The sequence below is a fragment of the Nerophis ophidion genome, linkage group LG01 (genome assembly GCF_033978795.1).
Source record: "Nerophis ophidion isolate RoL-2023_Sa linkage group LG01, RoL_Noph_v1.0, whole genome shotgun sequence".
Classification (NCBI taxonomy): Eukaryota; Metazoa; Chordata; class Actinopteri; order Syngnathiformes; family Syngnathidae; genus Nerophis; species Nerophis ophidion.
In genome coordinates this window covers 19564910-19589502 of record NC_084611.1, presented here as the reverse complement: position 1 = coordinate 19589502, position 24593 = coordinate 19564910, and the positions used below count along the sequence as shown (strand labels likewise).

Sequence of the window (24593 nt, the reverse complement as noted above, 5' to 3'; positions counted from 1 at the left end):
CACTTAAAGGAGCCGTTCAAAAGACTCGATTCGATCGCGAACGTCACATCACTAGTAGCTACTAAGCTCCTAGTGGCCTCTACAGCTGCTGTATTTCAATATGTAAATCTAGCGACAAATTGGATCTATTTTGGTATTCTATGGCCAGGTATCAGGTGCACTTACCATAAATTCCCAACTTAGAGCCGCTACTTTTTTCTTACGCTCATGAAACGGTGAGGCTAATTTAAAGATTTTTTATCGGGGAAGGCTAGAGTGTAAATAGTTAAAAAAACAAAAACAAAAAAAACACACTGCATAGGTCTGTTATTGTTTGTGATATGGCGCCATCTTTTGGACGAGTTTCCTCACTGCAGGTGTTGCAGTGCTTTATTGCCCTTCTGTTTAGACTGCGCTTTGAACCGGAAGTAGAGGTGCCGCTTTGAACCGGAAGTAGAGGTGCCGTTTCATCTTCTTCCTGTCCACTGCGTTTCTACTCGTATGGATTCTTCATTCATCACTCCAAGCAACGTTTGCAAGTTTAACATCCATCCATCCATTTCCTACCGCTTATTCCCCTTTGGGTTCGCGGGGGGCGGTGGTGCCTATCTCAGCTACAATCGGGCGGACGGAGGGGTACACCCTGGACAAGTCGCCACCTCATTGCACTTAAGTTGGGACGGCGTGGCGCAGTGGAAGAGTGGCCGTGCGCAACCCGAGGGTCCCTGGTTCAATCCCCACCTAGTACCAACCTCGTCACGTCCGTTGTGTCCTGAGCAAGACACTTCACCCTTGCTCCTGATGGTTACTGGCTAGCGCCTTGCATGGCAGCTCCCTCCATCAGTGTGTGAAAGTGTGTGTGAATGGGTAAATGTGGAAGTAGTGTCAAAGCGCTTTGAGTACCTTGAAGGTAGAAACGCGCTATACAAGTACAACCCATTTATTTATTTAAGTTTAACAATACAACTAAAACAATTCATACTTATTAAACCGTCCCAAGTGTGATGTCTGGAGGAGTGGTTTCATGCATATTTGTATGTGCTATCGTAATGTATACAAGCTAGCGTCGTTAGCATTAGCAAATATGCTAACACAATTGTGAGTGTCTTTGTTAGTATTATTAACTTACAATGACCTTATTTTTTTATTGTTTTAGTTTCGTTAATTTACAAAAAAAAGTCCCTTGGAGTTAGTGGGTCGGTTTGGCTGGTTGGAGAGCCCGCTTCCATAGCCAGTGGGTCCCTGACGATGACTTCTGTTTTGTTTGATCAGCCGTTTTACTGCCGTTTTATAGACACCGTTTTTTGAAACAATTAATGTACGTTAATAAAAACTTACAAAATATTTATGTTTAAATAACTTATATCACAACTTTTATATTTAGTGGGTGCGGCCTCCCTAAGGAGGTGTTTAGGGCACGTCCAGCCGGTACGAGGCCACGGGGAAGACCCAGGACACGTTGGGAAGACTATGTCTCCCGGCTGGCCTGGGAACGCCTCGGGATCCCCCGGGAAGAGCTAGACGAAGTGGCTGGTGAGAGGGAAGTCCGGGCTTCCCTGCTTAGGCTGCTGCCCCCGCGACCTGACTTCGGATAAGCGGAAGATGATGGATGGATGGATGGAAGGGTGCGGCTTATATATACGCCACACACTTCCATTAGCTTGTGTTCATTCACAACCACAAGCAGCAAAACGAAGAACCTATACTGCGCAAGATGCCGTCAGTTTTCTGGTAACCAACTAGCGGAATCGGTGCAGGTTTTGATTGCCGCCGCACTTTCAGAAATCTTTTACTGACAAACTAAATGGAGCAAAAGGAATGTTGTGTCAATGGAGCGCCGCCATGCCTCAGCTTCTCTCCTCACAACAATGCGAGAGGGACCCTCCACTCCGCAGACAAACATTTCCTGCCTCCTTCCACTCCCGCTTTAGGTCTAGTTGAGTGCATAGGTATGCTGCGTTTGCACAGGGCACACGCACATGATGCTGTCATGGACGTGAAGCTCAAAGTGCTCAGCCATCCCTGGCAAATCCCTGAAGCATTTGGCTGCGTGTCCGTAATCTCTCGCAAAGACCAAGGACGGTCGGGTGAAAAAAAAAAAACATCTTTTTATGCGGCCCTCGGAGGGTGGAGGCACACTTTTTGGTGCAGGAGCTATTTCAGACCCTGGCAGAGCTGCCAAGTGTTACCAAAGTTGTCTGTTGTTCACCACAGCAGCTGGACTCAGCGTTTGCTCGCAGGCCTGGATGGAGACGCTTTTTGCATACATGAAACACTTCAAAGCAGGGATGGCCAAAGTGCGGCTCGTGGCTTGTTGTCAGGACAAAAAAGAAACAAAAAAAAATGTAAGAAAAAGAGGGGGGGAAATTTGAATGTGGGGGACATTTTGATATTTTTTTAATTTTGTAAAACAAATTACTACAAACAGACATTATATACAGTGGGGCAAAAAAGTATTTACTCAGCAACCAGATTGTGCATGTTCTCCCACTTAAAATGATGACAGAGGTCTGTAATTTTCATCATAGGTACACTTCAACTGTGAGAGACAGAATGTGAAAAAAAAATCCAAGAATTCAAATTGTAGGAATTTTAAAGAATGTATTTGTTAATTATGGTGGGAAATATGTGTTTGGTCAACCATTCAAAGCTCTCACTCAAAATCTCACGATACATGGCCCCATTCATTCTTTCCTTAACACGGATCAATCGTCCTATCCCCTTAGCAGAAAAACAGCCCCAAAGCATGATGTTTCCACCCCCATGCTTCACAGTAGGTGTGGTGTTCTTGGGATGCAACTCAGTATTCTTCTTCCTCCAAACACGACGAGTTGAGTTTATATCAAAATGGATACATGGATGATACAGCAGAGGATTGGGAGAATGTCATGTGTTGAGATAAAACCAAAATAGAACTTTTTGGTATAAACTCAAGTCGTCGTGTTTGGAGGAAGAAGAATACTGAGTTGCATCCCAAGAACACCATACCTACTGTGAAGCATGGGAGTGGAAACATCATGCTTTGGGGCAGTATGTATATATTATGACATATACAGTATGTCATAATATATACATACTGTATATGTGTCTTTTCATGTATACATATAAGTATGTATGTATACATATATACACACTGTATATGTACATACGTATACATGTATAAATATACATATACATATGTATGTATGTATACATAAACTTATATGTATATATAAACATACATACAGGTATGTGCGTATACATGTATATGTTCATATATGTATGTATATATATATTATAATATATACATACTGTATATGTATATATGTATACATATACATATATGTATACATATACAAAAGTATATATGTATACATACATATACGTAAACATATATGTATGTATAAACATACATATGTACGTATACATATATATGTCCATATATATGTATGTATATATATATATTACAATATATACATACTGTATATGTATATATGTATACATATACATATATGTATATGTATACATATACAAAAGTATATATGTATACATACATATGTACGTATACATATATATGTCCATATGTATATATAGATTATATAATATATATAACATGTTTACATATAACATATATACTGTATATATAAAAACATACATAATATATGTATATATCATTTATATATGAAATATATACACACATATTTACACATTTGTAATATTTCTTTCGATTAAACACATTTTGTCCACAGTTAACGTGTAATTAGTCGTGATTACCACGTTTTCCCACACATTATTCGTGTCTCAAAAGAAACAAAACCTCTTATTTATCGCGTTATATTTGTCAGCCCTAAAACATGTATAAGAAAAATATAAGTGAGCACGTTTTTACTCGGTGAGCTACCGTAAGCACGCTGCTCTAAGACGTATGTAATTCATTCATATCTATTGCTGACACTGTTGTTGCACTATGTCATGGGTGTCAAACTCTGGCCCGCGGTCCAAATTTGGCCCGCCGTGTACTTTCATTTGGCCCTTGAGGTAATATCAAATTAAGATTAGAGCTGGCCTGCCGGTATTATACAGGGTCGATGCCTCTGTAACACTGCATTCACTGCTGATATTCATACTTGCCAACCCTCACAATTTTCCCGGGAGACTCCGAATTTCTCCCGATTTCCACCCGGACAACAATATTGGGGGTGTGCCTTGAAGGCACTGCCTTTAGCGTCCTCTACAGCCTGTCGTCACGTCCGCTTTTACGCCATACAAACAACGTGCCGGCCCGGTCACAGAATATATGCGGCTTTGACACACACACAAGTGAATGCAAGGCATACTTCATCAACAGCCATAAGGGGCACACTGAGAGTGGTTGTATAAACAACTTTAACGCTTTTACAATAATGCGCCACACTATGAAGCCACACCAAACAAGAATGACAAACACATTTCGGGAGAACATCCGCACCGTAGCACAACATAAACTCGACAGAAGAAATACCCAGAACCCCTTGCAGCACTAACTCTTCCGGTACGCTACAATATACACCCCTGCTACCACCAAACCCCGCTCCCCCAATTTTTATTAGAATTTTATTTGATATGCCATTGCTTTTTTTAATAATAATTATAATTTGAAACTCGATTTTGTATGTGACTATAAAGTTATATAAGCCTTGCTTGTTCAATATTCAATGCAAAACTTGTTCGGGTCCCTATTAAAAGGTTAATTTGTTCAACCTTGGCCCGCGGCTTTGTTCAGTTTTAAATTTTGGCCCACTCTGTATTTGAGTTTGACACCCCTGCACTATGTGGATATTATTTTCTCTCCTGATTTATTCATCTATTTGCAAATTTTGACTTCTTTTTTCTTGTCTCCTCTTGATATGTTTTTGCTCACTGTTTCACTTTTTACTTAAATTATCCATATTTGGACATTTGTTCCGGCAATAAATACGCCCTTCTTGTTGATCATAATGTTCCGTTTTATCGAAAGGGTTTGACTGAGGTGTTTATTTGTTTTAGTGGCAACGGAGGCTGTAATTTGTGGTGCTATATATATAAATATATCTACCTATCTATATATATATTTCATCACCACAAATTATAGCCGCCCAGGAATGGGATCATCATCGGTCAGAATCCAGATGGGACAGCTGTTCGGTGTCCCGCGTTCCCAGTTTGTTCCTCCCTTCCTGTGTCTTTCAAAAAGAAGTTGGGACGAAGCGACTTTGACTAAATTTTTGCACCTTACTCATAAACAGTGCATGGAGTACTTTCATGGTTTGTACGCGTTGTCTCAATCCCATCCATGACTCGTTGAAATAGGGGTTTGACGCAAACAACTTTTGCATCAAAGGATTGGATCAGAGGACTTTTATGTACAAGGGTAATACTGATGAAAGGAAATTAATGAGGTGCATGATGCAATGTTTGGTGCGCAGGAAGGCAAATAGACCCTCGTATCACACCTGTTCTGTGTATCATAAAAATGTACTTCCTGATTGGGGCGGCATAGCTCGGTTGGTAGAGCGGCAGTGCCAGCAATTTGAGGGTTGCAGGTTCAATTCCCGCTTCCGCCATCCTAGTCACTGCTGTTGTGTCCTTGGGCAAGACACTTTACCCACCTGTTCCCAGTGCCACCCACACTGGTTTAAATGTAACTCAGATATTGGGTTTCACTATGTAAAGCGCTTTGAGTCACTAGAGAAAAGCACTATATAAATATAATTCACTTCACTTCACTTTAGAGACAGCGGTTTCACTAAAATAGTTGTGCCAACCTGGCTTCGCAACTTCCACTCGCTTCTTCCGATTAAGAAGAAAAAATAAATATCTAATATTTTATCAATCACATTTTCTTATTGATTACATTTCTATCGCGATATATACTGATATTAATTTACAGCTCCGCCCTTTTATGAAACCCAAAACCAGTAAAGTTGGCACATTGTGTAAATCGTAAATAAAAGCAAAATACAATGATTTGCTAATCCTTTTCAACTTATATTCAATTGAATCCACTGCAAAGACAAGATACTTAATGTTCAAACTAGAAAACGTTATTTTTTGCAAATAGTAGCTCATTTGGAATTTGATGCCTGCAAAATGTTTCAAAAAAGCTGGCATAAGTAGCAAAAAAGACTGAGAAAGTTGAGGAAACTCATCAAACACTTATGTGGAACAATCAACACTATTGACAGCTAAAAGACGGAAGGACGCTGCAGCACCTACAGTGAGCAAAGACGTCCAAAAGATGGCGCCATATCACAAACAAAAACGCACCTTTTCTGTGTATCTGCTTGTTTGTTTATTTTAACTGTTTGCATTAAGAGCATCAGCGAAGAACAATCCATACGTTTCTTTTAATTTTTATTCATAGCTGTATGTAGAAGTGGCTGGTTGTATCCGCTGCTTTAATGTCTTTAATGTTCTTTGTGTTCTTTGATGTTTCCCTCTTACACACATGTAAGAGGGATGTGTACTATGGCTATGAGTTGTTGTTTTTTTCCCTTGGCCTCAGTCTGGACCCCCTCTCCAGGGCCCAGGCTTAGACCGATTTTTTATTATTTTTTTATTTTAATTTTCTATTTTTTTGATCCCATTCCCCCCCATTTGTTTACCTGTATCTCAACTTTTTTGTAAGGGGCGCTGGAAGCCGGCAGACCTGTCAGTGATCCTGTTCTGTCACCCTGTAATGTTTGTCTAATCTTGAATGGGATTGTGCTGAAAATTTTAATTTTCCTGAAGGAATAAATAAAGTTCTATCTAATGTAATCTAATATAATATATTAGCCGCACTGTTTTATAAGCCGCAATGTTCAAAGTGAGGGGGGAAAAAAGCAGCAGGGATAGTATCTGACGATCTCACTCATGGATGATCGGTATCATAAAACCTTCTACATATCCAAGCTTCAGTCTGTGGTATTCTCCCAAAGAAAGGCATTTTAGTTTTTCTTACAGACCTGACAAAGTCACACAAATGCGTGCATAGTTTGTAGAACAAACACCACCAAGGTGCTGAAGGGTTGGACTTTTACGACAAAAATGCTAAAAAGCAGCTGTGTTGCTTTCCTCGACTCTCCGGTCTGTCTGCTTTCTTTTAAGGCAGGGGTCGGGAACCTTTTTGGCTGAGAGAGCCATGAAAGCCTAATATTTTAAAATGTATTTCTGGGAGAGCCATATAATATTTTTTTAACACGGAATACAACTAAATGTGTGCATTTTTAAGTAAGACCAACATTTTTAGAGTATAATAAGTCTCTTATTCTTTTTAATAAAATTGTTATTCTGAAGCTAATCAATAATAAATAAAATACTTCTTAATGCGACTTTTTGAACAGGTGGGGTAGAAAAAGGATGGATGGATTAAAATGCATGATAATGTTTTATATTTTCAACGTTGTTTTTAACATTTTAACACGTACTATGAATTGATCAACGTGGACCCCGACTTAAACAAGTTGAAAAACTTATTGGGGTGTTACCATTTAGTGGTCAATTGTACGGAATACGTACTGTACTGTGCAATCTACTAATAAAAGTTTCAATCAATCAATTAATCAATCAAATCTGGGATTACCAGCGTAATTATTAATTACTTATCGTGTTAAGCAATGTCAGCTAAGATTTATCTGAGAGCCAGATGCAGTCATCAAAAGAGCCACATACGGCTCGAGAGACTTAGGTTCCCTACCCCTGCTTTAAGGATTCATTCTGTCACGAAGAACTGTGGGATATAAATAATAATGGAAGCATAATTGTTTGTATATAGTATGTAATTTGTACAAAGGTTGAACACGTGTTCAAGGATATTTCACATGCCTTTACTGTAAATATAATTGAACAGTGTTTGTGTTGTGTACAAGGTGTGTTTATAATACATTGGGGCAAAAAAGTATTTAGTCAGCCACCGATTGTGCAAGTTCTCCCACTTAAAATGATGACAGAGGTCTGTAATTTTCATCATAGGTACACTTCAACTGTGAGAGACAGAATGTGAAAAAAAAATCCAGAAATTCACATGTTAGGAATTTTAAATAATTTATTTATCAATTATGGTGGAAAATAAGTATTTAGTCAACCATTCAAAGCTCTCACTGATGGAAGGAGGTTTTGGCTCAAAATCTCACGATACATGGCCCCATTCATTCTTTCCTTAACACGGATCAATCGTCCTGTCCCCTTAGCAGAAAAACAGCCCCAAAGCATGATGTTTCCACCCCCATGCTTCACAGTAGGTTTGGTGTTCTTGGGATGCAACTAAGTATTCTTCTTCCTCCAAACACGACGAGTTGAGTTTATACCAAAATGGATACATGGATGATACAGCAGAGGATTGGGAGAATGTCATGTGGTCAGATGAAACCAAAATAAAACGTTTTGGTATAAACTCAACTCGTCGTGTTTGGAGGAAGAAGAATTCTGTCTCTCACAGTTGAAGTGTACCTATGATGAAAATTACAGACCTCTGTCATCATTTTAAGTGGGAGAACTTGCACAATCAGTGGCTGACTAAATACTGTTTTGCCCCACTGTATGTTGTGCAAAGGAAATTTCATATTTTTTGGAAGTTCATCTTGTATTTGACATTGTTTATAGGGTTAGGCGCAATAAGTGTTCAACTTCAGCCTAAACCCTTTCTGCAACATTTTCAATGTGTGAATTTACAACTGTTTGTGTATGTAAAACTCTTTGTTTATTTTGTTGACCACTGACCGAAGAAATAATAAAATGAACTAAGAACCTAAAAAAGTCACTGAATTTTTTAAATCAGTTGCCAGGCCCAGATGATTGTTATTTGAATAATATATCTGTATATTATATAAAAACAGTTACTTTTATTAGTAACTAGTAATCTGATTACTTGCACATACAGTGGGGCAAAAGAGTATTTAGTCAGCCATCGATTGTGCAAGTTCTCCCACTTAAAATGATGACAGAGGTCTGTAATTTTCATCATAGGTACACTTCAACTGTGAGAGACAGAATGTGAAAAAAAAATATCCAGGAATTCACATTGTAGGAATTTTAAAGAATTTATTTGTAAATTATGGTGGAAAATAAGTATTTGTTCAACCATTCAAAGCTCTCACTGATGGAAGGAAGTTTTGGCTCAAAATTGCACAATACATGGCCCCATTCATTCTTTCCTGTCCCCTTAGCAGAAAAACAGCCCCAAAGCATGATGTTTCCACCCCCATGCTTCACAGTAAGTATGGTGTTCTTGGGATGCAACTCAGTATTCGTCTTCCTCCAAACACGACAAGTTGAGTTTATACCAAAATGGATACATGGATGATACAGCAGAGGATTGGGAGAATGTCATGTGGTCAGATGAAACCAAAATAGAACTTTTTGGTATAAACTCAACTCGTCGTGTTTGGAGGAAGAAGAATACTGAGTTGCATCCCAAGAACACCACACCTACTGTGAAGCATGGGGGTGGAAACATCATGCTTTGGGGCTGTTTTTCTGCTAAGGGGACAGGACGATTGATCCGTGTTAATGAAAGAATGAATGGGGCCATGTATCGTGAGATTTTGAGCCAAAACTTCCTTCCATCAGTGAGAGCTTTGAATGGTTGACCAAATACTTATTTTCCACCATAATTTACAAATAAATTCTTTAAAATTCCTACAATGTGAATTCCTGGATTTTTTTCTTTCACATTCTGTCTCTCACAGTTGAAGTGTACCTATGATGAAAATTACAGACCTCTGTCATCATTTTAAGTGGGAGAACTTGCACAATCGGTGGCTGACTAAATACTTTTAGCCCCACTGTACCTTACATATGTTCGATGTAACGTGGCACGCTACTTTTGATGTGGTTTTATGTTAATAGAACGGCGTCAGAAGCACAGGAAGTTCAACTTGTTGCTAATAAATGTAACGACCAGCACTAAACACTAAAAATATCTTGATATCAAATAGAAGAAGGCAACATCACACAGCAAACAACACGCAACATGTAAACATGCACACACATCCACGCTACTACTACGAGGGAATAGTGAGCAACAAATCAATGTTTGAAAGACTGTTGCTGCTAAGCTAAAAACCACAGCTGAGCTAAAACACTTCATTGCTGACGTCACACATCATTTGGCAACAAACGCCACTTTTGAAAGGCACACACACACTACTCTCATGAAACATCTCAACTGCATATGCCAAATATTTTTATTTTTAAGTAACTGATTAATGACCTTTCATAGTAATTACTTACATTCAATAAAGGGTCATTATGTTAGTAATTGAATTACTGTTTTGGTAAAGTAACAAGTAGCTATAATTAATGTTTTTTTTTAAGTAATTTTTAAAACATTGGCTATGTGGCTTGTGGTGTTTTTTTAACGAATAAATAAATACATATTTACTGGCAGGTTCTCAATTTAGGTGGAGTTTGAAAGATTGTGTAGTTCATTAGAGCCCTGTTTCAATGTTATTACATGTATGGGTGTGCTGTCAGACTTTCCTTATATCATATTTTGCACCGCTTATACAGTATGAAGAAAAGGGAACAAACTATTGTGTCTTTTTACCACATGGGCGCTTCTCCGACCTTATTTGACCATTGAAAAAAATATGTTTTTACTCGTCCTCATCTTTTTATACCACCATGGCTGACTCACCAATGCTCCGTTCTTCCATGACAGACAACCCGGCCAAAACATACGCACGCCATCACGTCACCGAAACCCAGTCTGAGGATGGTGGAGCAGAGATGGTTCTTGAAACGGTGGAAGCGACAGCTGCCGAACCTACCGCATCAACTGCATTCCATAGCAGCGTAGCACCGACCACCACGGCACCCCCCACTACCTCGGCACAGACGACCGGCCACAGTACGGCAGCTGCAGAGAGGCCGGCCCCCACCATTGTGCTGCTGCTGGATAACAGCAACAACAACAGTCGCCCCGCTCTTCACCGAGCAGGTTAGGTGATGAATGGACACAAATAATCCAACAACGTTTACATACTTTTTTTAAATTGATTAAAAAATAAAATGTTATGTATATATATATACACATATATATATATCAAATCAATTTACATCCTAATCGTGATTCCCATTTATTCTGATTCTAAATCGAGTCATAATTTTCAAAAATCAATTAGAAAAAAATAAATGCATGTTTCATTTTTATTTACAAAAATCAATCAGTTTATCTACATAGCTCTTAATCACAAATGCCTCAAAGATAGGAGAAGACACTTTTCTAACCTGCAACCTGTTTTGAAAGAGTTTCATAATAATTAATTTACCAAATAATACACTGCGGGAATCGGTTTTGATTGACTGATTGGAATCATCGCACCAGGAATGGGAATTGGATAGAATTGTTCGGCTCCCAAATATTCCCACCTTTAATAAATAGTCAAATTTGTCTATAAAATTGTTATAAGTACACCTCTGTTTAACATTATATCCTTGTAAACATTAAACAAAAAAAAAAGAAATATATAGATCATTGTACAACAAATAATAACTTTATTAACACTTTTTTAGCCTGTTACAGCATCTATTTGCCAGAAAGAAAAAAAAAATCCTTATGTTATTACTATGTTATTACTTATTTTAATGCTAGGAAATCATATATATATATATATATATATATATATATATATATATATATATGTATATATATATATATATATATATATATATATATATATATATATATATATATATATATATATATATATATATATATATATATATATATAGCCCAGTGATGAGGTGGCGACTTGGTCCAGGGTATACCCCGCCTTCCGCCAGAATATATTTTATATATATATATATATATATATATATATATATATATATATATATATATATATATATATATATATATGTATGTATATAAAATGTATTTATTATCTATTTAAATGATGAAATAATGAAGATTATGTTATCGTGTACATTATATTAGGATGGTATGATTCTCTGCATGTATATTGACAATATAGAGATGGGAGTGTTTTTTTTAAAAACATTTTTGATATAAAACTGTATTAATCAAGTAATTGCAGAGCAAGTTGTGGTTGGCTACCTATATCTAAATTATTATGTATTTTGTTCCATTCGTATGTCTCATTTACAAATGCAAAGAATGGCTGGTCTAACTTTAAACCTGCTGAATGTTCATGTTTCGCAGGGAAAATTCTGAACTGTGAAGGCACTCTGGCATCAATCGAGCAGCCGGAGAAGCAGCACAGTTATGGACGCAACGAGGGAGCCTGGATGAAGGATCCTCTGGCTAAAGACGCCAAGATCTACGTCACAAACTACTACTACGGCAACAACCTGGTGGAGTTCCGCAACCTGGATAACTTCAAACAAGGTTCGCTCTTTTATCACAACGTTTATGCCTGAAAAAGGTTCGTGCAGGTGTGATGGCGACAAGAATATGATAAGATCTTGATCACCTGCCAACGAACAAAGTATACGTAAAATATTGTTTTTAATTATTGAACTTCAGAGTATTCACACTTAAAAAATTCAGCAGCAATTCATTATTCTACCCTTTTGTACGCAAGACTACTTCCACAAATTCCAACTGCAAATTTCCCGTATCCCAAAATTCCACATTACCTGCTCCAAATGCCACCCACACTGGTTTACATGTAAAAGTGTCATAATTGTCCATTTCTCCCAAATCCTTTCCAGTGTCACAAACATTCAAAACATTTGGGGTAACAATTTTCCACATTTGAAAAACTCCTTTTTTTTACTACTATGTTTCCCTTAAAGGGAAACTGCACTTTTTTGGGTATTTTCCATCATTCACAATCCTTTTGTCAGACGACAATACACGTCTTTCCCTTTTCTGGGCGGTCTAAAAGTAAAACACTGCCTGTAAGAGGCGGCTAACAATGCACCTAATGGGGATTCTCGAGAGTTGTTTCTCTTTGAAGCGAGCCAGATCTTGAGTAGCTGTTCCTTTCAAAAAGTTGTTTAAAAAAACTGGCTGTCTATTTTAGTTTTTTTTTTTTTTAAAGAAAAAAATCATCATTAGTATCAGTTATCCGATACAATGTAGACCAGAATAGTTTACTTTCACAAATTATAGTCTATTAGTGTGAATTTTTATGAAATATTGACATAATTGTACTTTTTGTTGTGTTTTCATTGTAAATATATATTTCATGCTTTGGCGGTGACATAACTCTCTTGAAATTTCCCTCCATTTAAAAAAAAAAAGTCCATATACACACATATATATATATATATATATATATATATATTTATATACACATTTATATATAATCCAAATGCTGCCGTTTTATACACATATATATATATATATATATATATATATATATACACGTATTCATATATATGTATGCAGCCTATACATGTATATGTGTACATATTATAATAATATAATGGATATATAATTATAAGAGGTGGATTTTAAGAGTATGTGAAAGTTTGACTTCTACCTTGTTTACTTCCGTGACAACCTCCTTAAAGTTTCGTAACGAATCAGAAATATCAAGCAGCTAAAATTCGGCAAACATAGACAAGTGTGGGGAGAGTTTTGTATGTTTCCCATCATGCTTTGTGATAGATTTAAATGAATGTAATTTAAATTTTTTAAATGGTGCATGGATGATTTTTTATCATGTCCACAAAGTTCAGTGAGCAGGTTGTGTTATGTTTGACATGATTGTTGACATTTTGTGTTGGTTGTTTTTTGCACCATGATAGGGGAAGGTTGTTTGTATTGGGTCATATTAGTTTAAAATGTGCATACCACCACTCAGATTACAATTAAAGGTAATTTACTTGAATAACTTGCGCTGATCGATAGATCGTGACATAATTCCTCTTTCAAAACTGAAATAATGACTGGAGTCTAAAGTGGGTAAGATTTCTAATTGCATGTCATCTCGCATGCCATACTGAAGATGTCGGCAGAACGTGGGATGCAGTTTGGACACCCCTGATCAAATGCCATTAAGTTGTTGTTGGTTTTTTTGTTTTATGCCCGTTTTTCAAAAGAAAACCCTGTCCCACTTTCTGTTTGCTTGGTTCGGAACCAGGAAAAAACCTCAAGATAACAACAATATATATAAACTAGGGTTGTACGGTATACCGGTATTAGTATAGTACCAGGATACTAATGAATCATATTCGGTACTATACCGCCTCTGAAAAGTACCGGTTCACCACCCCCCGTGCTCCCGTCGCCGTCACGTCGTGTCGTTGCTGGTGTGCGAGCAGAGGAGCATGTTTGATAGCGCATAAGCACGGAGACTTACAAGCAGACACAGTGTGTGGACAGAAAAGGGAGAATGGATGCATTTTGGCTTAAAAATGTAACGATAAAGATGAAGTTATAACACTGAAACGCCCTCAGGAAGAAGTACTTTAAGACATGGGTAGCTAGCTGGAGGTTAAAGTCCAGCCCCAGGCTACAGTGTTTTTGCTACTTCTAAATCACTAATCCTGTAAATCACTAATCCTTTATGGTGACAAATAAAGTAAGTTTCTTACAAGTATCATCCCTGCGTGGATGAGGAATAGCTAAACATGTTTCACTAAACACTGTAGCTCACCGGCGTCAAAATGTAAACAAACGCCATTGGTGTATCTACTGTACTCCTAACATCAAGTGTAATGATACCAAGTACAGGGGCGTGTTTAGTCGATACTACTATGATTACATCGATATTTTTTGGCATCCCAACATCTTTTTTCGTCTTTTTCAAATGTATATTATGTTCATAACCTCAGGAAATATGTCCCTGGACACAGCGGGACTTTGAATATGACCAATGTATGATCTTAGTATCAGATTGATACCCAAATTTGTGGTATCATCCAAAACTATTATAAAGCATCCAAACAACAGAAGAACAAGTGATTATTACATTTTAACAGAAGTGTAAATAGAACATGTTAAAACAGAAAATAACCCGATACTAACAGTAAATTAAAAAGTGGATTAATGATTAATTTTCTACCACTTGTTCTTTATAATGTTGACAAAATAATAGAATGATAAATGACACATTGTGTTACTGCATATGTCAACAGACTAAATTAGGAGCCTTTGTTTGCTTACTTACTGATTAAAGACAAGTTGCCTTGTATGGGTGACGGTTAGCTGGCATCGTGGTGCAGGTTCGTTCTCTCAAATATGCAGTCGGACTTGGACACAGCGTGAAGGTAAGAAATGAAGATTTATTTACACTAAGGAAAAGACTATAAAAAAAAAACTTGCATTAGGCATAAACAGGCAAAACAAAGAGCTAGCATGGGAGCTAGAAAACAGGAAGCATAGCTCGGAAAATAGCAAGACCAAAAACGGTCTTTTACCAGAGTTGGAAATCAGCGTCGTCACCTGTTGCATGGAACAGAAACTAGGCTACGAGGACGAGTAAACGGAAAAGGCAGGCTTAAATAAGGACAGTAATTACGAGGCGGGTGCATGTCAAAAACAAGAGGCAGGTGACACTATTGCTTGACTATGGCAACAGAACAAAACAGGAAGTGCCACCAGGAACTAAGGAAGTCAAATACCAACAGAATACGATACAAAGACGGAACAAAAACAGAATATGACATGATCCGGGCAGCGGATCATGACAGTTTGTTCACTAGTTTATTCAAGGACAAACTTGCAATAGGAAACATATGTTTAATGTTCCGTAAGATTTTTTTTTTGTTTAAATAAAGCCAATAATACAATTTGTGTGGTCCCCTGTATTTAGAAAAGTATCGAAAAGTACCGAAAAGTATCAAAATCATTTTGGTTCCAGTACCAAAATATTGATTTGGGGACAACACTAATATAAACACATTAAACCTGTTTGATGTTTACCGTATTGCCTTGAATTGCCGCCGGGGCGCTAATTAATTTAAAACCTCTTCTCACTCCTGCGCTTACCAAAGGCATGCGGTAAAAGTAAGCATGCGCTAATTATTTTAAAACCTCTTCTCACTCCGGCACTTACCAAAGGCATGCAGTAAAAATTTGAGTGTGATGTAAGCTTGGACCTTAAATCCTACTGAATAGCTCTTAATCTTCTTCCCCTTTATGCGATTTCAGATTACTGGTATTGAAATCAGCCTCCTCCATTTTGAAAATGATGACAGGGGAAGTGTCACGAGTGACGTCACGAGTTTGACCAGGCGGTAATACTAAGCATGCGCTAATTATTTTGCGAAGCGAGTTTGACCCGGCAGTGATTCAAGGCAGGCGCAAACTATATACCCTGCGGCAATTCAAGGAAATACGGTAATTCCAATTTGTATTTTTATTTTTGTAATAGCATTTTTTAAATGCTATTACATAGCCCCCGAGCCACACTTTGGACACCCCTGATTTAGAAGCATTGATTAGCGGTTGCAATGTCAATAGAGACATATCTGTGTTCAACGCAACATCAAAATAATAATGATCGGTTGTTTAAAGATCAAAGTGAATATTTGTGCTCCAAGCAGACGAGGCACCGCTAGGCAACAATCAACAATGACAAGCAGCCTGCTTGCATGTGTGGCTAATGCCGTCCAGCCTCTAGGAAAGTCAGATCTGAAGAATTCCAAGGAGAGGACAATCGACTCCTTCTTCGTCCACAACAACGGAAGAATTGGATTATGCTCTTTAACAGACGATGACGTCGGATTTCGCTTGTTGATGGAAATCTGTTTGGACAATCTGCTTTCTGCGTTCACTTGCATGCAGAAGCCTCCTGCGGGGAAGAGAACTCCAAAGTTGTGTGCGGATGACTTGCTGTCTGTAGGAGCGGCGCTGATGCCCGCTGCTCTCTGACGTGGTCCGGCCTCCCCTTTGAACCGGGCTCAGCGGGGAAGGGTCAGGTGTGTGGGGGTCGCAGCGTTAATGTTGGTGTTCCGCTGCGCTGTTTGTGTCCATCACTGTGCGTGTTATATTGTCATTAGCTACATCATAGCTGCCCAAAGTGCGGCCCATTCTAAAAATACTATGCCATTTTTTTTAAATAGTTATGAATATCAAAATATTACACTTTAAAATGTTGTTTTGAGGAAAAAACTCCATATTTTGTGTTTCCTATGACAAAAAGGGCTTAAAAAAACAAACAAACAAACAAACAAAAAGACAAAAAAAATACTAAAAAAGGACAGATAGATCTGAAGTTGATTAAAAACCTAAGCGTTGAAGTTAAAAAGAATAAATAAAAAGTATGACTTCTTTTTAACAATTTTATGTGTGGGACCCTTTGGATTCTTGATAATTTTACTGTGATTTTTTTTAACTGTAATCTAAATTTGACCCAAAAAATATTCCACTTGGAAAAATGCTTGTAGGGAAGTTTTGAAAATGCTGGGCTTTTGCCATAAAATAAAAAAAAATACAATAAAACGTGCAAAAAAAAAAAAAATGTATATTGACAAATAGATCTGAAGTTGATCTTGGAATTAAGGTTTGGAAAAAAAAAAAAGGCGACTTTATTTTTTGTTACACCCCCTAGTTAAATGTAACTTCTATACACACACACATTCATACATTTTTAATATATATATATATATATATATATATATATATATATATATATATATATATATATATATATATGTGTGTATATATATATATATATATATATATATATATACATATATATATATATATATATATATATACACACATATATATATACATATATAACACACACACATATATGTACATATATATGTATGTATATATATATACTATATATATACATATATATATATATGTGTGTGTGCGTGTATATATATATACACACAAATAACACACACACATATATATGTACATATATATATACATATATATATATATACACACAAATAACACACACACATATATATATATATATATATATATATATATATATATATATATATATATAATGTATAAAAACAGTACAATATAATGTACTACAAACAACTACAGTAGCTTTATAGAGTAATGTAATAATAACGTACAGTATTGGAATTCTACAGTATCTCCTTTGAGCTGCTTCGCAGTCAAACACACCATCAGCAGCTTCTCCATATTTTGGTGGATAAATGCCCGTCATTTCGATATTATTTTTACCTCCATGGTTGGCGTTAGAGTCAATCTGCTTCAGTACGGAGCAGACTCGCAGATGTTCCAGCTGCTTCAGCAAGTTAGCTAGCTACACGCTCGGTCATGTTTTTGATCATTTAATTCTTTAATTCAACGAACATCATCAATTTAATTTTTTTCAGCACTGTTCCTCACACTGACTTTCTTCATAACCGTGCTTTGAAAAACAACGTCAAACTCTAGCTATAAGCTAATACTCGCAAGTAAAACTCTGGTTTTACTCACAAATCTCAGTACGCCAACAACTGGCAGGGTGGTTAATAACCGGAATTTTTGCTCGCAACTTGATTGTGGGCCTTTTTATGGAAGTGACATTGTTGTGGCAACACCAGCAAACGCACAAACACAGCACAACACGCACAACACAATAAAGAACAAATGCCACATATGTCCTTCGAACAGTCTGATTGCAGCTGGAAGGTTTTCTAAAGAACAGTCGGCCTGTGACAAACGATGATACTGTTGATCTCTTCTAGTGCAGGGAGTGGTTGTCCCAAAAAATGTATTGGTACTTTATTCTGTATTTTTTATAAGTACGAACGTAATTGAAAGGGGATCAGGGGGCACGTGTCCCCTGCACTTCTCATCGTCCAAACATAACGTAACGCCACTGAATGGAGACAAGTCAAACACTTGTTCCAGGCGGAAAACCGCCACTCGGACTGAAGTCTGTCCTTTTAGACCGCCGACAAAATCATTAAGCTTAATTTATCCCACAATGGGGAAATGTTGTGGTTTCAGTCCAGATACGTAAAGTCCACAAAAATAAGGTACAAACCTATGAAAACAAGAGGGAAAGATTAAAGAACACAAAGAACATAACAGTACAGGCTAGCCGTCAGGAGTTGTTTACTTAATTACTTAAAGGGGAACATTATCACCAGACCTATGTAAGCGTCAATACATACCTTGATGTTGCAGAAAAAAGACCATATATTTTTTTAACCGATTTCCGATCTCTAAATGGGTGAATTTTGGCGAATTAAACGCCTTTCTGTTTATCGCTCTGGTGGCGATGACGTCAGAACGTGACGTCACCGAGGTAATACAGCCGCCATTTTAATTTTCAACACATTACAAACACCGGGTCTCAGCTCTGTTATTTTCCGTTTTTTCGACTATTTTTTGGAACCTTGGAGACATCATGCCTCGTCGGTGTGTTGTCGGAGGGTGTAACAACACTAACAGGGAGGGATTCAAGTTTCACCACTGGCCCGAAGATGCGAAAGTGTCTGCCGCCAGACCCCCATTGAATGTACCAAAGTGTCTCCACATTTTACCGGCCATGAAAGACATGGCACAGAGATGTATGGATAACCTGCAGATGCATTTGCAACGATAAAGTCAACGAAATCACAAGGGTGAGTTTTGTTGATGTTGACTACCAGCTAATCGATGCTAACATGCTACGCTAATCAATGCTAACATGCTATTTACCGGCGGTGCTAAAGCAGACATGGCACAGAGATGTATGGATAACCTGCAGATGCATTTGCAACTATATTACGTTTCCTTCCACCCACATTTTATGCGAAAAAAACACTTACCGATCGAAAGATTTAAGTTGCTCCAGTGTCACGAGATGCGAAAGTCCTGATCGTTTGGTCCGCACATTTTACCGGCGATGCTAACGCAGCTATTCGGCCATGCTATGGCTATGAATAGCGTCAATAGCTATTCACTCAATAGCTTAATTTTCTTCTTCAATACTTTCATACTCCAACCATCCGTTTCAATACATGCATAATCTGTTTAATCGCTGAAATCCGAGTCTGAATCCGAGCTAATGTCACTATATCTTGCTGTGGTATTCCCATTGTTTGTTTACATTGGCAGCACTGTATGACGTCACAGGGAAATGGATAGTCGCATTGCGAATAGTGATAATCAAGCACTTTAAAGCTTTTTTTAGGGATGTACGGGGACCGGTAAAATTTTTAAAAAAATTTAAAAAAAGACAACAAGCCACTGGGAACAGATTTTTTATGTTTTTAACCCTTTTGAAATTGTGATAACGTTCCCCTTTGACTAACGCCGTTACTTTAACTAGTAGTGTTCGTAATAATGCTGTTACTTTTACTAGTGACGAGTAATTGAATGTATTATTTTTGCCGTTAGGGATAGCTTAATGTGGTTGTATTTATGTCAACAACGAGCAGCATCATAAGTGCGGCCAGTTCAATGCAGGATTTTTTTTTTATTATCCATCCATCCATCCATCCATCTATTTTCTTCCGCTTATACGAGGTCAGGTCGCAGGGGCAGCAGCCTAAGCAGGGAAGCCCAGACTTCCCTCTCCCCAGCCACTTCGTCCGGCTCTTCCCAGGGGATTACGAGGCGTTCCCAGGCTAGCCGGGTGACATAGTCTTCCCAACATGTCCTGGGTCTTCCCCGTGGCCTCCTATTGGTTGGACGTGCCCTAAACACCTCCATAGGGAAAAGTTCGGGTGGTATCCTGACCAGATGCCCGAACCACCTCATCTGGCTCCTCTTGATGTGGAGGAGCAGTGGCTTTACTTTGAGTTCCTCCCGGATGACAGAGCTTCTCACCCTATCTCTCCGGGAGAGCCCCGCCACACGACGGAGGAAACTCATTTCGGCCACTTGTACCCGTGATCTTATCCTTTCGGTCATGACCCAAAGCTCATGACCATATGTGAGGATGGGAACGTAGATCGACCGGTAAATTGAGAGCTTTGCCGTCCGCCTCAGCTCCTTCTTCACCACAACGGATCAATACAACATCCGGATTACTGAAGACGCCGCACCGATCCGCCTGTCGATCTCACGATCCACTCTTCCCCCACTGGTGAACAAGACTCCTTGGTACTTGAACTCCTCCACTTGGGGCAGGGTCTCCTCCCCAACCCGGAGATGGCATTCCACCCTATTCCGGGCGAGAACCATGGACTCGGACTTGGAGGTGCTGATTCTCATTCCGGTCGCTTCACACTCGGCTGCGAACCGATCCAGTGAGAGCTGAAGAGTGATGAAGCCTTTAGGACCACATCATCTGCAAAAAGCAGAGACCTAATCCTACGGTCACCAAACCGGAACCCCTCAACGCCTTGACTGCGCCTAGAAATTCTGTCCATAAAAGTTATGAACAGAATCGGTGACAAAGGACAGCCTTGGCAGAGTCCAACCCTCACTAGAAATGTGAGGGTTGTACTGTTAAATTCACTCCTTAATTTTTTTTACTAATGAAAACAAAAAGCAGGACCGCACTAAAATAAACTTGATATCAAATAGGAGGAGAAAACATCACACTTTGACACAGCAGACCACAACATACGCACACGTACACGATGGGAAAAATGAACAACAAATCAATGAATGAAGTGACAAACTTGCCATCCAAACAATACCCCGTTTGTTGACAAGGTGATATGACAGCCATGGAAGCACATTCAACCTTTTCATTAAGCAGAGGTAAAATGATTCAAAATAACAAACACAGCTCTGGCTTTCAAACCCTTGATGACATCACACGTCACATGGCAACAGGCCCCGCCTTCTAAAAGCACAGCCACACGCACACTGTGATCTTATATGAAAGGTCCATCAACTGCAAATGTTAGATGGGTTTTTAAGTACTTTCCCGAGTAATTAAGTACATGTATTAGTAATTCAATTACTTTTTTGGTAAACTAACGAGTAACTACAACAAATTGCTTTTTAAAAGTAATTTTCAGAACATTGTTTACTCGTAAGGAGTAATCTGATTAATTATTTTCATGTACACCGATACACCGTTACCGATGCGTTTGATGTAACGTGGCACGCTACTTTTGTTGCGGTTTTGTGTCAACATGAGAGCAAGTTGGATGCAGGAAGTAACATTTCACTAATGAAAGACAATACAATGAACTTGATTACGCAAATAGAAGGAGGCAACATCACACAGCAAACATGTAAGTACACACACTACTACTACTACTACTACTACTACTACTTCTACTACTACTACTACTACTACGAGTGAATAATGAACAACAAACCAATGACGTGACAAGCTTGCAATCCTACAGTACCCTGATTTTGGACAAGGAGACTACAGGCATGGAAGCACATTCAATCTCTTTATTAGCTAGCGCTAACTAGGGATGATACTCGAAACCGGTTTTCCCGGTTCTTCGATGAGAAAAGAACCCAGTCCTCGGACTAGAACCCCTTTTTGATAACCGGTACCCGTTATCGAGACCACTATGGTAAAGAAAAAGAGTTGGTTCTTTATTCGAATCGGTCCCGACCAGAAATGCTCCGTGAGACATCACAAGAAACGACGTCACGTAGCTCAGTCATCAGGCGCAAATAGCGAAAGCAGGAAAACAACGGACAGGGAAAAAGCGCTCCAAGGTATAATAAAGTTCAAAACAAAAGCGCTCCAAGGTGTAATAAAGTTCAAAACAAATGACATAATCCAATGAATAACTTTACTGGGAGATTTGAGCAAAGTACAAACACATGACCAACCGGAAACATAGCAACCAGGCTAGCTTTGGGTATACTTTGGGTAACAACAGTCAATATTTATTTATTTTATTTTATTTTATTAGGGGGGTAACAGTCAATATTTATTAGATTTTATTTTTTTCTTATATAATAAAAGTGAGCTTTTGTTAAAGCAAATATTGTTTATTTTTTTTCCATGTACAACAACCTATTTGGACTCGATAAGAGAATCGATAGGGAATCGGTTCGATAAGAGGATTCGATAAAAGGCTCGAACTGGATAATTTCTTATCAAACATTATCCCTAGCGCTAACACAATAAAGTGAAAAGATTCAAAAGAGTTGCCTTTCCACAAGAGTTAACGAACACAGCTGAGCTAATGCTACTCTGTCTGGCTCTCTTGTTGACACCAGGGACATACGAACACACTCTGCTTTCATGAAACGTCTTTCAACTGCATATGCCAGATCGTTGAATTGAGTTGTTTAGGGTTAGGGTTAAAATAAGTTACAAGTTTAAAAAAAATTTACTTTTCCGAATAATTACCGTATTTTCCGTACTATAGACCACACCATAATAAAATCAAAATTTTAGACGAAAATAAAATATTTTTATATATATTAGCCCAGTGGTTCTTAACCACCATCGTGTAAACTAAAACTAAAACTTCTCCCAATCGGTGTGTTATGCATACCCCCAAACAACTTTGCCTTTAATTTTCCATATGTGTGAGCAAACGCAAAAACTCCTTTAGCATTCAGTGGAGCACATGTGAGCAACATCAGACGTGCGCATACACTGTGGCCACACCGGCAACACACCAGTTCCAAACCTGACTAAATAACGAGTTAAATTTTTTATTATCATAATCAAATGGCAGCAGTCATTTCCATGAGATTATTTTCTGATATAAGTGTTTTGGCCCACTTACGATGACAATAACAAAAAATATTGTTTTAAGATGGAAGATGTGTCTAAAAAATCGGAGACATTTCTGTACCCATGGAACTGAAGCAAACAATTACCACGCACTTAGATGAGCTTGCAAAGTCTCTCGACGGATATTTCCCTACAAGAGAGTCATATCCAGCATGGGTGAGACAGCCGTTCACGTTTTTCTGTTGAGATAGCAAATGTCAATGATGAATACCTCGACGAAATCATTGAAATTCAGCAGAGCCGGTTCAACAGCAACTCTTCAGAACAACAACGGTCTCAACGTTTTGGTGTCGACTGTCATGTCTTGACATCATGTTTTCTTTAGTTATGTTCTGTTTTGTTTAAAGGCCTACTGAAACCCACTACTACCGACCACGCAGTCTGATAGTTTATATATCAATGATGAAATATTAACATTGCAACACATGCCAATACGGCCAGTTTAGTTTACTAAATTGCAATTTTAAATTTCCCGCGGAGTTTCTTGTTGAAAACGTCACGGAATGATGACGCGTGCACGTGACATCACGGACTGTAGAGGACATACTAGCGCAGCACCATTTGCGGCGTAAGGTTGTCTCTTTTCATCGCGCAATTACACAGTATTCTGGACATCTGTGTTGCTGAATCTTTTGCAATTCGTTCAATTAATAATGGGGAAGTCACAGTAGAAAGATGGAGTTGGGAAGCTTTAGCCTTTGGCCACACAAACACACGGTGATTCCTTGTTTAAAATTCCTGGAGGTGAAACTTTACTATGGATCGAGCGACATGGTTCCCGACCACATGTCAACCAGCAAGTTTCGGTGAGAAAATTGTGGTTAAAAAGTCAGTTCTTACCGGAGAAAAGCTGAGCTTGTGCCGTCCATAGCTGCCGTCGACTCCCCTGAGACATTGGCGTCAAACACCCGTGGAGACACCCTTCCGACTATCAGGTACTATTAAACTCACTAAAACACTAGCAACACAATAGAAAGAGAAGGGATTTCCCAGAATTATCCTAGTAAATGTGTCTAAAAACATTAACTTTTTTTTTTTTTCTAGTCCGTCGCTATCAATATCCTTAAATACACGAATCTTTCATCCTAGCTCAAATTAATGGGGAAATTGTCGTTTTCTCGGTCAGAATAGCAC

General features: G+C 38.3%; 1 protein-coding gene across 1 annotated transcript in view; it reads left to right on the top strand.

Moving 5' to 3' along the window:
• The window catches only part of olfml2a (olfactomedin-like 2A), an 87929-nt gene that overhangs the window by 55829 nt on the left and 7507 nt on the right, over nt 1-24593 (top strand). Inside the window, exons 6-7 of the mRNA XM_061897910.1 lie at nt 10619-10897; nt 12122-12307. Of these exons, the coding sequence (XP_061753894.1) occupies nt 10619-10897; nt 12122-12307 (465 nt within the window). The remainder of the gene's footprint in view (nt 1-10618; nt 10898-12121; nt 12308-24593) is intronic.